This window comes from Podarcis vaucheri, assembly GCF_965113315.1.
Source record: "Podarcis vaucheri genome assembly, chromosome: 9".
In the NCBI taxonomy this organism is placed as follows: domain Eukaryota; kingdom Metazoa; phylum Chordata; class Lepidosauria; order Squamata; family Lacertidae; genus Podarcis; species Podarcis vaucheri.
Window position 1 is genome coordinate 31,331,938 of NC_138767.1, and position 14,697 is coordinate 31,346,634.

At 48.5% G+C, this 14,697-nt stretch overlaps 1 protein-coding gene across 1 annotated transcript in view; it reads left to right on the forward strand.

Moving 5' to 3' along the window:
- Nucleotides 1-1,807: 1,807 nt before the first annotated feature.
- The window catches only part of FAT4 (FAT atypical cadherin 4), a 138,870-nt gene continuing 125,980 nt past the window's right edge, over nt 1,808-14,697 (forward strand). The window contains exon 1 of the mRNA XM_082236843.1: nt 1,808-8,151. Coding sequence (XP_082092969.1) covers nt 2,872-8,151 — 5,280 coding nt within the window. The 5' untranslated portion in view covers nt 1,808-2,871. The remainder of the gene's footprint in view (nt 8,152-14,697) is intronic.

Genomic DNA, 14,697 nt, shown 5'->3' on the forward strand with positions numbered 1-14,697 from the left:
AGAAGGCAGTGCAGTGGCTTTGACCCTGAAGCAATTCCTGCCTATAAATTGCCTACTCCAATAAGGAAATCGGTCACTCTTTCTCCAAGCAGCATGGTAGGGAAAAGTGGGGTGGTTTCATCCAGTCAGCTCCAGAGAGACAGAGGCAATGGCGGTGTCGATTTCTAGTACAGTGGTACCTCGGGTTACATACGCTTCAGGTTACAGACGCCACTAACCCAGAAATAGTACCTTGGGTTAAGAACTTTGCTTCAGGATGAGAACAGAAACCGTGCTCTGGCGGCACGGTAGCAGCAGGAGGCTCCATTAGCTAAAGTGGTGCTTCGGGTTAAGAACAGTTTCAGGTTAAGAGCGGACCTCAGGAACAAATTAAGTACTTAACCAGAGGTACCGCTCTATTTGCTCATTGGTTGCTTGCTGGAATCAGGGTCAGGCCAGCTCTAGACACTCTGCTAGGTAAGACAAAGGACAAGATGTATTTTATGTATTATTACATAAGTATATTCTACTTTTCTTCCAAGGAGCTTAAAAATACATGCATGGTTCTCTACCAATCCATTTTACCTCCACAAGAACCCTGTGAGGGAGGTTCGGTTGAGAAATGGCAGCAGTGTCTGAGTCACATGGTTGTGGTCATTCTGATTTGTGGCGAGGTTATACAGGTACATATATTGTGTCAGGCAAGTGTTACCCCACACTTTCTGGTGCATTTCCCCATGAATTAAATCACCATTAATTGTGCAACCTGGATTGTGATTCAATTCCACCTGGAAATAGTGGCAGCCTAGAATCACCCAAAGGGACTGGCCATACTGGCGTGCAAGAGACATGCTTATTTGTGAGAAGCAGGCATGAGACGCACCCAAGTTTCCTGCAGCAGCCACGGCTGCCCTCCCATACTTGTCAGTTTACCCCTTTGGGTGGGTTAAAAAAAAAAAAAGATTTATTATCATCATCCAAAAAAAAAAAAAAGACCTCTGTGACCCGTTTGCAAACTAAGTAAGCGCCTGGGAGCGCGCGCACACACAGAGAGAGGGAGAACTGCCCGTTTGCTGCTGGGGATGCGGAAATCCCATAAGAACCGCTACTTTCGGGGCGGGCGAGGAAAGGTGGTGGGGGTCCCCAATGGGGGTCCCCGAGAATAGAATGTCGACGTCTTCCCTCCCCCCTTGTCTAAAGCCTCGACCCTTATCTAGAGGCAAAGCGGACCTCCGCCTCTTGCCTGCGCTAAGCCCCGGCAGCCAACCGCGCCGACGCTCCCGGGTCCCGCAGCGGGGGACGGAAAGCGAATCGCCCGCATCCGACGGCGGCGAAGCGGTTAAAGCCAAATCCGCGTCGCGCCTTCCCAGACATGCTTTGCTTAATCCCCTTTCGGACTTATTGTTGACGGCGGCGAGTGGCCCGTCGCCTCCCCCCCCCCCTCCGCCCCGCTCTCTGCGGAGTAACCAGCAGCGTCTCTCTCCACGCTCCTTAGCGGCCGCCCGACGGAGCTGCTCTGGCCGACCCCTCCGACGAGCGGCGGCTCCTCTCGCTCCTGTTGACTGACGCGCCGAGGAGCCAGTGGCGCGCGGGCCGAAGCGACCCCGGCTCTCCGCGCGGGGAGGAGGACGAGGGGCTGGGGGCGGAGCTGGGACTCGACGGGGAGGCGCGTGGGCGGGCCGGGAGGCGGCTGGCCAATGGGAGGCGGGCACAGGGCGGGCTCGCCGAGCCCGGGCGGGAGGGGCCGAGCAGGAGGGCGTCGCGCCGGCGAGTGAAGAGCCGAGAGCGCCAGGAGGGGCGTGCAAAGTTTCTGCCGGGCTCGCTGCTGCGCGGTGGGTGCGGGCAGGAGGCTCCCTCGCGCGAGCGCGCTCTCCTCTCTGCCGTCCGGCTGGGCGAGCCGAGCAGCTGATGGAGGCGAAGCGGGGACCCGAACTCGCGCCCAGCTGAGCGGTGCTCCGAGCCTTGCAGGGGAGACGCTGCAACCCAAAAAGTTCCTGCTCGTCTCGGCAGAATAATAAAAAAAGGCGTCTCCTCGCCCCGCGTCTCCCCTTTTCGTTTTGCACCCCTGATCTCCGGCGAGGTGTCTCTGCGCGCCTTGTGGGTGCTGTGCGCGCCGCCGGATGCCCAGCCCGCGGCGGAGCTGATGCTAGCAGGGATGTACAAAAGAGAGGCGAGCCAGGGCGGCCGCTCTTAGCCGAAGAGAACTTTTTCGCACAATGCCCAGGAGCGCTCCGAGCTGCGCGCACGTCCAGAAAGGCTCCAAGCAGCGGTGGCGACGGCTAAAGGTGGGACAAGACGGCGGAGAAAAGACGCTCGGAAGAAGCTGAGAAGGAGGAGGAGGAGGAATCGGCTGCATCTTTTCCCTGCGAAGAAAGGACGCTGGGTTGTAGCGAGCAAAGAGCGCTGGCGAGAGGGGAGCGCTGGCACTTTTCACGCCAAGTTCCTCCGTCGCGCGTCCCGTCGGCTCTCGGCGCGAGTTTTGCTGAAAGGACTGGACGGACTTTTCTCGCTCTCCGTGAGCAACCAGCCCGGAGCCGCGGGGGGTTCATTTTGGCCAGGCAAACGCTGGTCCCCCAGCCCGCACAAGTCGCTTGAAGGGAGGGGAAGGGGCAACAGAACAAGAGAAGGCTGCGCCTTGGTGGGAGGCAGCGACGGCTCTCGGACCGACGGCTTGTTTCGCCCCACACGCGAGAAGAGATGCCCGCGGCTGCGGAGGCCATGACAACCCGCGCTTCCTCACCTGGGCTCCGCTGGTGATGTGGATTGGCGCTGCCCGCCCGACTCTCCACGGACTTTGGGCATCTCTGGATTGTCTTGGCTTGCCTGCTCGGTTGGCCTTTGGCTGTGAGGGAGGATTTTTGCCCCGCCCCGCTCGACATCCTGGCTTGCACCATGGGCTCTTCCACCTGGCCTCTTCTCCTCTACTTCGCCTCCTTCCTGCTGCTGCCTCCACTCCATGCCTCAGCTGAGCCCCGGCAGCTGTTCCAGGTGCTGGAGGAGCAACCTCCGGGCACCTGGGTGGGCACTATTGCCACCCGACCGGGCTTCACCTATCGCCTGAGTGAGCACCACGCCCTGTTCTCCATCAATGCCACTTCAGGAGACCTCCACACCCGTGCCACCATCGACCGCGAGAGCCTGGCCAGCGATGTGATGGATCTTGTGGTGCTCTCCAGCCAACCGACCTACCCCAGCGAGGTGCGTGTGGTGGTGCTGGACCTGAATGACAATGCTCCCGTCTTCCCGGACCCTTCCATTGTGGTGACCTTCAAGGAGGACACGGGGAGCGGCCGGCAGCTTATCCTGGACACGGCTACCGATGCAGACAGCGGGACCAATGGCGTAGACCACAGCTCTTACTGCATCGTGGGTGGCAACGAAGAGGGCCGCTTCCGGCTCAACATCACGCTCAACCCCAGTGGGGAAGGGGCCTTCCTGCACTTGGTCTCTCGTGGCGGGCTGGATCGGGAGGCCACCCCGGCCTACCAACTGCTGGTGCAGGTGGAGGACAAAGGGGAGCCGCGGAGGCGTGGATACTTACAAGTCAACGTCACGGTGCAGGATATAAATGACAACCCGCCAGTCTTTAGCCAGACCCTCTACCAAGCTCGTGTGCCTGAGGATGCACCTGTTGGGGCCAGTGTCCTGCAGGTGACGGCGGCGGATGCTGATGAGGGCACCAATGCTGACATCCGCTACCGCCTGGAGGGGACAGAAAGTGCTGCTGGAGATGGAACAGGGGCACTTCCTTTTGAGGTGGACCCGGAAAGCGGGGTCATCCGGATCCGGGAGGTGCTGGACTACGAGTCCCGGCGGCAGTACTCCCTCACCGTCCAGGCTACAGACCGCGGGGTGCCTGCTTTAAGTGGCCGCGCCGAGGCTCTGATCCGCCTGCTTGACGTGAATGATAACGAGCCACGGGTCAAATTCCGCTATTTCCCGGCCACCTCCCGCTTTGCCTCTGTGGATGAGAATGCGGCACCTGGCACAGTGGTGGCGCTGTTGACTGTGAGTGATGCCGACTCGCCAGTGGCCAATGGGAATATCTCGGTGTCCATCTTGGGTGGGAATGAGCAGCGCCACTTTGAGGTGCAGAGCAGCAAAGTCCCCAACCTGAGCCTTATCAAAGTGGCCGCTGCTCTCGATCGGGAGCGCATACCCACCTATAACCTCACCGTGGCTGTGATGGACAACTTTGGGGCTCCCCCACCATCCCCCAGTGCCCTCCCCTCTGCCCTGAGCCCCGAAGGAGCTGCTCCTGCCCCGGTGAGCCGTTCCTCCGTGGCTAGCCTGGTGATCTTTGTGAACGACATCAACGACCACCCGCCTGTCTTTGGGCAGTCGGTGTACCAAGTGAATATCAGCGAAGAGGTGCCACCCGGGAGCTATGTGCAAGGCCTGAGTGCTACGGATCGTGACTCTGGTCTTAATGCCAACCTCAAGTATAGTATTGTTTCTGGCAATGAGCTGGGCTGGTTCTGTATTAGTGAGCACAGTGGCCTAGTCACCACCAAGAGCCTTGACACCATCATGGCTAGGCCTCTCCTGGGGGTTTCTGGCCCAAGCACAGCAGCTTCTGGTGGGCTAGACCGGGAGATAGCTTCCCAGGTAGTGCTGAACGTCAGCGCTCGTGACCAAGGTGTGCAGCCCAAAGTTTCCTATGCCCAGCTGGTCGTGAATATCCTGGATGTTAATGATGAGAGGCCCCGGTTTGGCCAGCCAGATGGTTATCATGTGTCTGTGGCAGAGAATTCCCCTTCAGGAACTGAGCTGCTAGTCGTCACTGCTGCCGATGGTGACTTGGGAGATAATGGCACAGTGCGCTTCTCCTTGCAAGAGTCTGAGCCAGGAGGGGTGGCGGGTGGTCTGTCGGTTGCTCCGTGGGGATTTTTCCGCTTGGATCCTATATCAGGCAGGCTCAGCACAATCTCACAGCTAGATCGGGAAGAACAGGGGCAATACACCCTGCAGGTCCTAGCCACTGACCTGGGCTCTCCTCCCCTCTCCTCAGTGGCTCAGGTTAACGTCAGCTTGCTTGATGTGAATGATAACAGCCCCCTGTTCTACCCTGTCCAGTACTTTGCCCACATCCAAGAAAATGAGCCTGCAGGCAGTTATGTAGCCACTGTGTCTGCCAGTGACCCTGACCTTGGGCTGAATGGGACCATCAGGTACAGCATCTCAGTAGGAGACACCTCCAGGTTTCAGATTCATAGCCTAACGGGGGTTATCACCACCAAAACAGTCCTGGATAGAGAGGAAAAGACTGCTTACCAGCTGCAGGTAGTGGCCAGTGATGGCGGCAACCTCCAGTCCCAGAACCAGGCAATCGTTACTGTCACTGTCTTAGACACCCAGGATAATCCCCCGGTGTTTGGCCAGGATATCTACAGCTTTGTGGTGTTTGAAAATGTGGCCTTGGGTTACCACGTAGGCCGTGTTTCCGCTTCCTCTATGGACCTGAGCACCAACATCACTTACCTGATCACCACAGGCGATCAGAGGGGTATCTTTGAGATTCACAAGATGACAGGCCTGATCACCACCGCCAGCGTCATAGACAGGGAAGAGCAGGCCTTTTACCAGCTCAAAGTGGTGGCGAGTGGTGGAACAATAACGGGGGATGCTTTGGTCAATATAACTGTCAGAGATTTAAATGACAATTCCCCCCACTTCCTGCATGCAGTGGAAAGTGTGAATGTGGTTGAGAACTGGAGTACTGGGCATACCATCTTCCAAGCCAAAGCGGTTGACCCTGATGAAGGGGTGAATGGCAAGGTCCTCTACAGCCTTAAGCAAAATCCCAAGGACCTATTTAATGTCGATGAGCAGAGTGGTGCTGTAAGCTTGACAGGGCCACTGGACATAAATGCTGGGTCTTATCAAGTGGAGATTATGGCCACAGATTTGGGGGTCCCTCAGCATTCCTCTAGTTTCATTTTGACCGTCTCTGTCCATGATGTAAATGACAACCCACCTGTGTTTGATCAGCTCTCCTACGAAGTCACCATCTCTGAGCTGGAGCCTGTGAACTCCAGGTTCTTTAGCGTGCATGCTTCTGACCGAGATTCAGGGGTAAATGGAGAAATAGCTTACGCCATAATAGAAGGAAATACTGGAGATGCCTTTGGCATATTTCCAGATGGGCAGCTGTATATAAAGTGTGAGCTGGATCGTGAACTTCAGGAAAGATACACGCTACTGGTGGAGGCTTCTGATAGAGCTGTGGAACCGCTCAGTGCCACTGTAAATGTCACTGTCATTCTAGAAGATGTCAATGATAACAGGCCATTGTTTAACAGTACCAATTATGTTTTTTATTATGAGGAGGAGCAGAATGGTGGGTCCTTTGTAGGTAAAATCAGTGCTGTTGACAAAGACTCTGGGTCGAACGGTGAAGTCAGATACTCATTTGAACACATGCAGCCTGATTTTGAGTTGAATGCCATGAGTGGGGAAATTACAAGCACTCATCAGTTGGACAGGGAATCCCTTATGAGGCAGAGGGGAGCAGCTGTGTTTACGCTTACAGTCATTGCAATGGATCAGGGGTTGCCAAAGCCTTTAAGGGACCAGGCAACTGTGCAGGTTTACTTGAAGGATATCAATGATAATGCACCCAAGTTTCTAAAAGAACTTTACCAAGCTACAATATCAGAACTAGCTGCAAACCTGACACACGTTTTAAGGGTGTCTGCCTCCGATGTTGATGAAAGCAATAATGGACTGATCCACTATTCTGTCATTAAGGGCAACGAAGAAAACCAGTTTACAATAGACAGTGGCACTGGCCAGGTGACTTTAATTGGCAAACTGGACCATGAAGCTACTGCAGCTTACTCACTTACCATCCAAGCAGTAGATTCTGGGGTGGTTCCCCTAAGCTCTGTTTGTACATTGAACATTGACATACTGGATGAAAATGACAACAGCCCTTCCTTTCCCAAGTCAACTTTGTTTGTTGATGTCTTGGAAAACATGAGGATTGGGGAACTTGTGTCTTCTGTTACTGCCACTGATTCTGACTCGGGGGACAATGCTGACCTTCATTATAGCATTACAGGAACAAATAACCACGGGACGTTTAGCATCAGTCCCAACACTGGCAGCATTTTCCTGGCCAAAAAGTTGGATTTTGAAACCCAGTCCATGTATAAACTAAACATCACCGCAAAAGACAAAGGAAGGCCTCCTCAATCCTCTACCATGTCTGTTGTAATATATGTCAGGGATTATAATGACAACTCACCCAAATTCCCACCTGGAGATATATTTAAGTCTGTTGTTGAGAACATTGCCATTGGCACTTCAGTCATTGCTGTAACTGCCCATGACCCAGATGCAGATATTAATGGGCAGCTGACCTATACAATCATTCAGCAGATGCCAAGAGGGAACCACTTCCGTATCGACGAAGTCAAAGGAACAATATATACCAGTGCCGAAATAGATCGTGAGTTTGCTAACCTCTTTGAGCTAACAGTGAAAGCAACTGACCAGGCTGTCCCTGTAGAATCTAGAAAGTTTGCTTTGAAGAATGTGACCATTTTGGTAACTGACCAGAATGACAACATTCCTACTTTTGTTTCACAAAATGCCCTTGCTGCAGACCCCTCTGTTGTGATTGGCACAGTTCTGACCACGATTGTTGCTGCGGATCCTGATGAAGGAGCAAATGGGGAGGTGGAGTATGAAATAATTAACGGGGACACAGACACCTTTATCGTGGATCGATACAGTGGGGACCTGAGAGTGTCAACAACCTTAGTGCCATCTCAGCTTATGTACAGCTTCATCGTTGCAGCCACAGATCTTGGCCCAGAGAGAAGGAAATCCACCACCGAGATGACTGTAATTCTGCAAGGACTTGATGGGCCTGTTTTTACTCAGCCAAAATACATCACCATTTTAAAAGAAGGTGAGCCTATTGGGACAGATGTGATATCCATTGAGGCAGCTAGTCCCAGGGGCACTGAAGCTCTAGTGGAGTATTTCATAGTCTCGGTGCGTTGTGAAGACAAAATGTTTGGCCGACTCTTTACCATTGGGCGCCACACCGGGGTGATCCAGACTGCGGCCATTTTGGACCGGGAACAAGGAGCTCGCCTGTATCTGGTGGACGTTTATGCCATCGAAAAATCTGCTGCTTTGCCACGAACTCAGAGAGCAGAGGTAACATCTATTTTATTAATTCATTTGAAAAGTAAATAGCTGTTTTGTTTTTGGTCCTGTCAGCTCAGTTCATTTATGCTGTTATCCTATACATATTTTTGTATCCAGTCCCTTTGCTTCCAGAGGAATTTACTTCAGAGTAGACTTGCATAGACTTCTCAGAAGTACGGTAAGTCCCACTGAGTTCAGAGGGACTTACTTCCAGGAAAACATGTATAGATTTGCAGTCTTTGTCTTACAGAAGTCAGCTGTTTTACAGGTACCAAGGTTTTTCATTGTTGGAATTTTTTTCTTTGCTGTATAAAAGAAACCTTTGAAATTGCATGTTGTTTTCTTCAGCATTAATATCCACTCAACAGATTGTGTTGGAGCAAAGCAGAGTTTTTGTTTTCTTTGACATCCGTGAGCTGATTAGCATTCTGCATAAGTGACTTTTCGTTCTAACTCACAAGCCAACACTCGGTATTAACTATTTGGCTTTAACTGTGGGCTGTGACATTTTCCCCATGTATGAAAAATGCTGCAGGGTACGGGGCTTTCTCTTAGGCCTCTTGCTGATCACTTCAGTTTATCTTCACTTGCTAAGTAGACTTTTGAGTTTTTAGCTGCTTCTACGAGAGAGTGGACTGTTTTCTTACTGATCATTGTTCAATGCTAGAGCATTTGGACAAGGCCCAGGAAAATTTTGACTCCCCTTCCAAATGAGTTTCCCTTCACCTCTGAACACAGCTTCTATTCCTCTGGTCTTGCCAATATTCAGGATTGTGTCTAAAGACTTGCTGATACCCTTAGGTTGTTACAGAAGCCAAATGGTGAATGTTAAAAAGACTCTGTTAGTAACCTGATTGGTGATTTAGAGTGAACGGATTCCAAAACATTAGTTATGATATCTTAATGTTCTGCCAAGTGTCTGTTTCTGCTGAAGGTGTTTTGCTGTTAAGCAAGCATATTTGTATAATCTTTCATGTGGCTAGAATGGGTATTGTCTTCCAGAGAGATAAATTTGGAAACTTCTCAGCCAACAAGGCGGGGCTTTTATTTTTTTCCCCATTTTGACATTGTTCAGGCCTCTGACTCCTGTACTGCACTCTGAGTCACAGCATTTTTGTGCACTGGCAGTTCGGAGCAGAACCTCTTCTATACTCAACCAGCAGGGGATGCCGGAAGTGTAGAATGAGTCAAACATTTCCCTCATGGTCTTAAGCCTTTTAGTTCCGAAACTGAACACAACTGCATATTCCAAAGACTGACGTCAATATGCTAATCCACACTGCAACCCTCTGCAGGTTTACTTGGGAGTTGGAAAAGATTGCAAGCTTTAATCCTGCATCCATTTACCTTTACCTTTAAGCCCTGTTTAATTCACTGGGACATACTTCTGAGTAAACTTGCATAAGATTGCGCTGTAAAACTCCAAATTTTCTTGTTTCGTCCATAAACTGTACTTGCATCAGTTTACTCTGGAATTATGCCTTTGAGAGGAACTGAGTTTGTGGACAGCAGTGATTGCAAAAACGCCGTTTGCATTTGTTTTTCACAATAAGTTTTAAAGGCAGAAAGTGGCTGAAAACGTGTAAAAGAGCATAATGTGTTGTTACATGATTTCTTAGGGCTTCATTAGAAAGATCAATAAGGAATTTGACCGTATTATAGATTTCAGCTCTGTTGCTATGTTATAATGAACGATTCATATTACTAGAAGGAATCTAAATGTGCTTTATTACGGAAGAAATAATGTTATCAACAGGTTTTCAGCTCCAACTATGAGTTCAGCTCAGTTAAACCAAAGGAACTAAGCCAAAACAAGATTCAAATTTGAATTTAAAGATGTTATGAATTGGGGTGTTAATATATAGTATCCGGTTATGGGAAAGTTAAGTCTAAGCTTGCAATCTCTTACTTGCATGCACTTAATTGAAGGTTCAATACCTATTCATGCAAATAATAGGGTGTCTGTGGAAGGAACAGGTGATTACTTAGAAGGCCTGCACATGCCCTGAGCTACCTCTGCCCTGTCCCTGTCCTGTAGGACGCTGCTACTGGGAGGCTGGATCCATGGCGTCACCATGCTAAGAGAGCTGATTTTCAAATAAATGTTCCACCAGGAGCTTTCAGGAGGCTTTATATTGGTTAAACATCAGCTTGATAAAACCATTCAGTAGTGGACAGCATAGTGGGGCAGAGATGCTTACCTGACCTAACGGCAGGTGAGTAACAGAAGTTTATCATGAGGAGCGGACGGGGAAGGTGGTGGCAAGTTCAGCTTGGTGCAAAGGCGCTGGCAGAGCCAATACACCATTCCTGGTGGTGTGTTTGCAACTCCTCTCTTCTCCCCCTCTTCCTCTTGGTAAAGAGCAGCGACTTACCTGCTGGGAGGTTAGGCAAGTGCCTCCATTTTCACCACACAGTCTGTTACTGAAACCAGTCATGTCGGTGGTGAGAAGTCTGCATAGGATTAAAACCCCAATGTTATAATTTCCCAAAAAAAGCAGAATAATAATCCACGTCCCCCTTTAAAATAGCAGCATCCTTTAAAAGTAACAACTCATTGCTGCCCTGGGTGGTGCAGTGGGTCATGGCGTCTGACTCTTAGCCAGAATTCCTGCATTGCAGGGGGTTGGACTAGATAACCCTCAGGGTCCCCTCCAACTTCATGATTTTATTATTTTTGGGGAGGAAGGGCAAGATAGACATAACTTCATGCTCTCTGCACTGCTTATTTAAGTTCTATAACAGGGCTTTCCTGCCCTGTGCTGAGCAAGTATTTTGAACAGGAGACAAGATTCTGAATAACTGCTTGATTGGCATGTTCTCCTTTTCATATTGTATGATGACATGCTACAAATATCCTCACAATTTACACACAGTGACAATTCAGGTGGAATCTACACACATAAAAAAAGTTCTGAAAATGATTTTCTTTAAAGCGGTTTTTTAAAAAATGCATTGAATTTTCTATAAGGCTCACCATCGCCATCTAGTGCCACATTGTTTATTGCACTTAAAACACACTTAAAGGTAAATGTACCCCTGAACGTTAGGTCCAGTCATGGATGAGTCTGGGGTTGCGCGCTCATCTTGTTCTATAGGCCAAGGAAGCTGGCGTTTGTCCGCAGACAGCTTTTCCGGGTCATGTGGCCAGCATGACTAAGCTGCTTCTGGCGAACTAGAGCAGCGCATGGAAACGCTGTTTACCGTCCCGCCAGAACAGTACCTATTTATCTACTTGCACTTCAAACTGCTAGGTGGGCAGGAGCTGGGACTGAACAACGGGAGCTCACCCCTTCACGGGGATTTGAACCACCGATCTTCTGATCTGATCCCTAGGCTCTGTGGTTTAGACCATAGCACCACCCACGTCAAAACACACTTAGAATGTTTTATTTGCAGCTGTATAGCTGCATCCTCAGACAGAGTGGAATTTCGTTCCTTTATGATCAAGGACTGATTTTTATGTGATTTAATAGGAGTTGCGCTATGTATGCCAAAGGTGTAAGCAATCCCCCTTGTGTTCAAACAAATAAAAACACTGGAAGTAAAATAATCCAAGACACTCCAGTCACTGGTACCTCACTGCCATGGAAGCGGGGGGGGGGTGCTTCAAAATAATTTGCATAACCACACCCACCTGTATTGTATTGCTCATATGACGGCCTGTTGAATTATAGATTATTTGAGATGTTACTTTCTTATGGAATCCAGGTGTTGTTGAAGTTGGGGAGGAATATTGTGGGGCGGGGTGTATTTTTACTTGAATATACCAGGTTTCAACTGTTAACTTTGAGTGCTTCTAACCAGAGTGGTATTGGTTGTGCTAAACATGCCATGATGGGGGATATATCCTGCCTTTTATCGCAGTGCAGCGAACCTCATACATTTCTAGCCTATACACATTCAGCCTGCAGTCCTATGAAGTACCATTGATTTCAAAGGGATTTAAGCATAAGTAACTGTGCACAGGATTGCAATCATGTGCCACATCTGGAGCACCAAAGGCTGCTCTGATGAAGAGAGGGAAAGGGACCTAAACTTGGGGCAATCATGCTGTGTAATGCAATTTTGGGGGGTGACTTACTCTTACAAATGTATTTGAAACTTACGTTTATAGAGCTTGTTGCCTCCATTTGGTTCTGTGTGAGAAGTCAGGCGATTTCTTAAGGAATCTGTTGGAAGCATGATTAAGATGTCTAGATTTTTAAAAATATATAATACCTCTGCACAACTAAAGATTGATGTTTTCCTAGGAGTTTTCATATAACTATTTAGGCTCCCTGGTGTTTCTTCCCCCTCCCCAACCTCCCCTTCCGCCACTGTTGTTTTTGTAATCCATCATGAAGCCTCATGCTGTCCGAATGATAAAGAAATATTGCCACTAAAAGAGGCAGGGATTGTTTCAGCTTTTTAATTGTTTGAGCTTCTTTTGCTTTGTTTGTTGTGAATAGGTTTTTTATCAGGTCTGAAGTCTTCTGCGTAAGAACACAGCAGGAGCATGGTTGCTATTTTGCAGCGTTTCAAGGATCTAGCAATTAAATGTAGATTTTCCCCCTTCCGACTGATCTTTGTTTAATGGCAAAAACACAATATACTCATGATTAGTATACTGACTAAGTACTAATAACAGTGCAGTCCAATATATATCTACACAAATTTAAGGCCTGTTAAGTTCAGTCACTTATTCTCCACTAAGTGTGTTTACAGGATTGCAGCCTAAATATAGTACATTGTACAAATACAGTTCCTGATTGAACCATTAGTTTGGACAAACTTGTTCCATTCATTTCTAGAGAGGGGTGTAATCTCCTGGATTTGTTCTGGGTTTGGGCTCTGTAGCCTCAGCTGTTTCTCCAAATTTAGGAACCTTGAATTATGCCTCCTCTGCCAGCCAATTCTGAGTTGGGAACCTTGCCATGCTCCTGAATGGGGAATGGTAAGCTTTCTTCGCTCTGGTGTGGCACCTGGAGTACTGAGAAAGCAGTGTCCCAGAAACAAAGTGCTTAGGAAAAGATAGTTCTCTAGAGCGTGTCCTTACAGTTTAGACTTAGGAGACATGGTGAATTATGTTTCCCAGAGCCCCTTGCATCTGGGATGCTACTGTTGGGGTGTTCTAGGTGCTGTGGCAGATGGAAGGAGGTGAGGGAAGCATTGCTGTTTCTGTTCCTCACCCATGTGAAAAGAAAGGGAGGAGAAAAGGGGTGAGCTAGCAACAGGGAAGCTAGACATACCAATACAAGCCCAGTCCTGCGTTTGGAAGGGAATAGGCTTGCCTTGGGTTCTGAATGGGGGGACTTTGTGTTCTGAATTGCCTTAACTCCAAATTCACCCACTCAACAGCTTGACTGACTGTTTGACTAACTTAGTTTGACTCACTTTATCTCTGGATTGTATGTATAGATATAACTATCATGATTTAGGGTGTTTCTGCCATGTTGATCCACATAGCGAGATGTGAAATTACTAGAAAAAATGCCTTTTAAATGCAACAGGACACTGATATTTTTCGTAGTATATTTGCCTAGGGGTCACACCTGCTTTCCTAATGAAAATGGAGAAGAAGAAAATGAGGAATGTATAAAATCTGCCCTGTGATTTATTTATTTTTTACAAAAGAAAATCAAATCTGTGATGGGCAGAATGAAAGCTTTTAAGAGTAGAAAGGTAGTTGTATAACTTGAAGCTGATATTTATGGCCAGGATAATTACTTCTGTGAACTTACAGGGACACATTAACCAAGCTTCCTTGTGCTGGTCAGGGAGCAGGAAAAATATAACAGCATCTTACTCTCTAACCTACCCACCACACCTCCTCACATAGGTATAAAAGCAGTTTGGGGAGGGCAATTTTCATCATTCAAAAAGGAGCTTTCAATTACAGCCTCCAATATTGCTTTTCTTTTTTTAAAAAAAAGTTGGGCATGAAAACACACAACCGGCATGTAACATGTAGTTTGGTGGCATGTTCTCTCTCAGTGGTGGGGAGACTCGGTTTCAGCCATCAAATTGAGCTCGTGCTTAATTAATCACAGGGAACGGTACCATATTATTTTAAATCCAATTCTTGACAGATTTAAAGCAGTACATGACCTTTGCACTGATAGAGAAAGACGGAATTGGGAGTAAATACTTTCCTTGCAAGGCGAGATCCTATTGGGTAAGAAACAGAAATACACATGCCTGCCAAAATACTTGGCTCAAGCAAAAGGGACACAGATGGCTGTGACTGATAAATATGTCTATTGTTATTTTTTCTGATCAGCGCTTTGTGTATGAAATATAGGATTGTAAGATAGTAAGAGCAGCAATTTAAAAGGCTGAAATAAATGTTGAGAGTTCGTTGTTGTGCTGCAACTTTCTTCAGTGGTGGGGCACTGTAAGTCGAATGTAAGGGACAGCACAGAACCAAGACTGTTTATTTGATATTTATACTACAGGAAAGATAATAATCAGTACTCTAGGACTGTTTTCCCCTGCATGTGAAGACAGGATCTGGGGGTTTGAGCGGACAAGACCAATAATGGGTGCAACAGTCAAAAAGGCAGTTTCTGCATG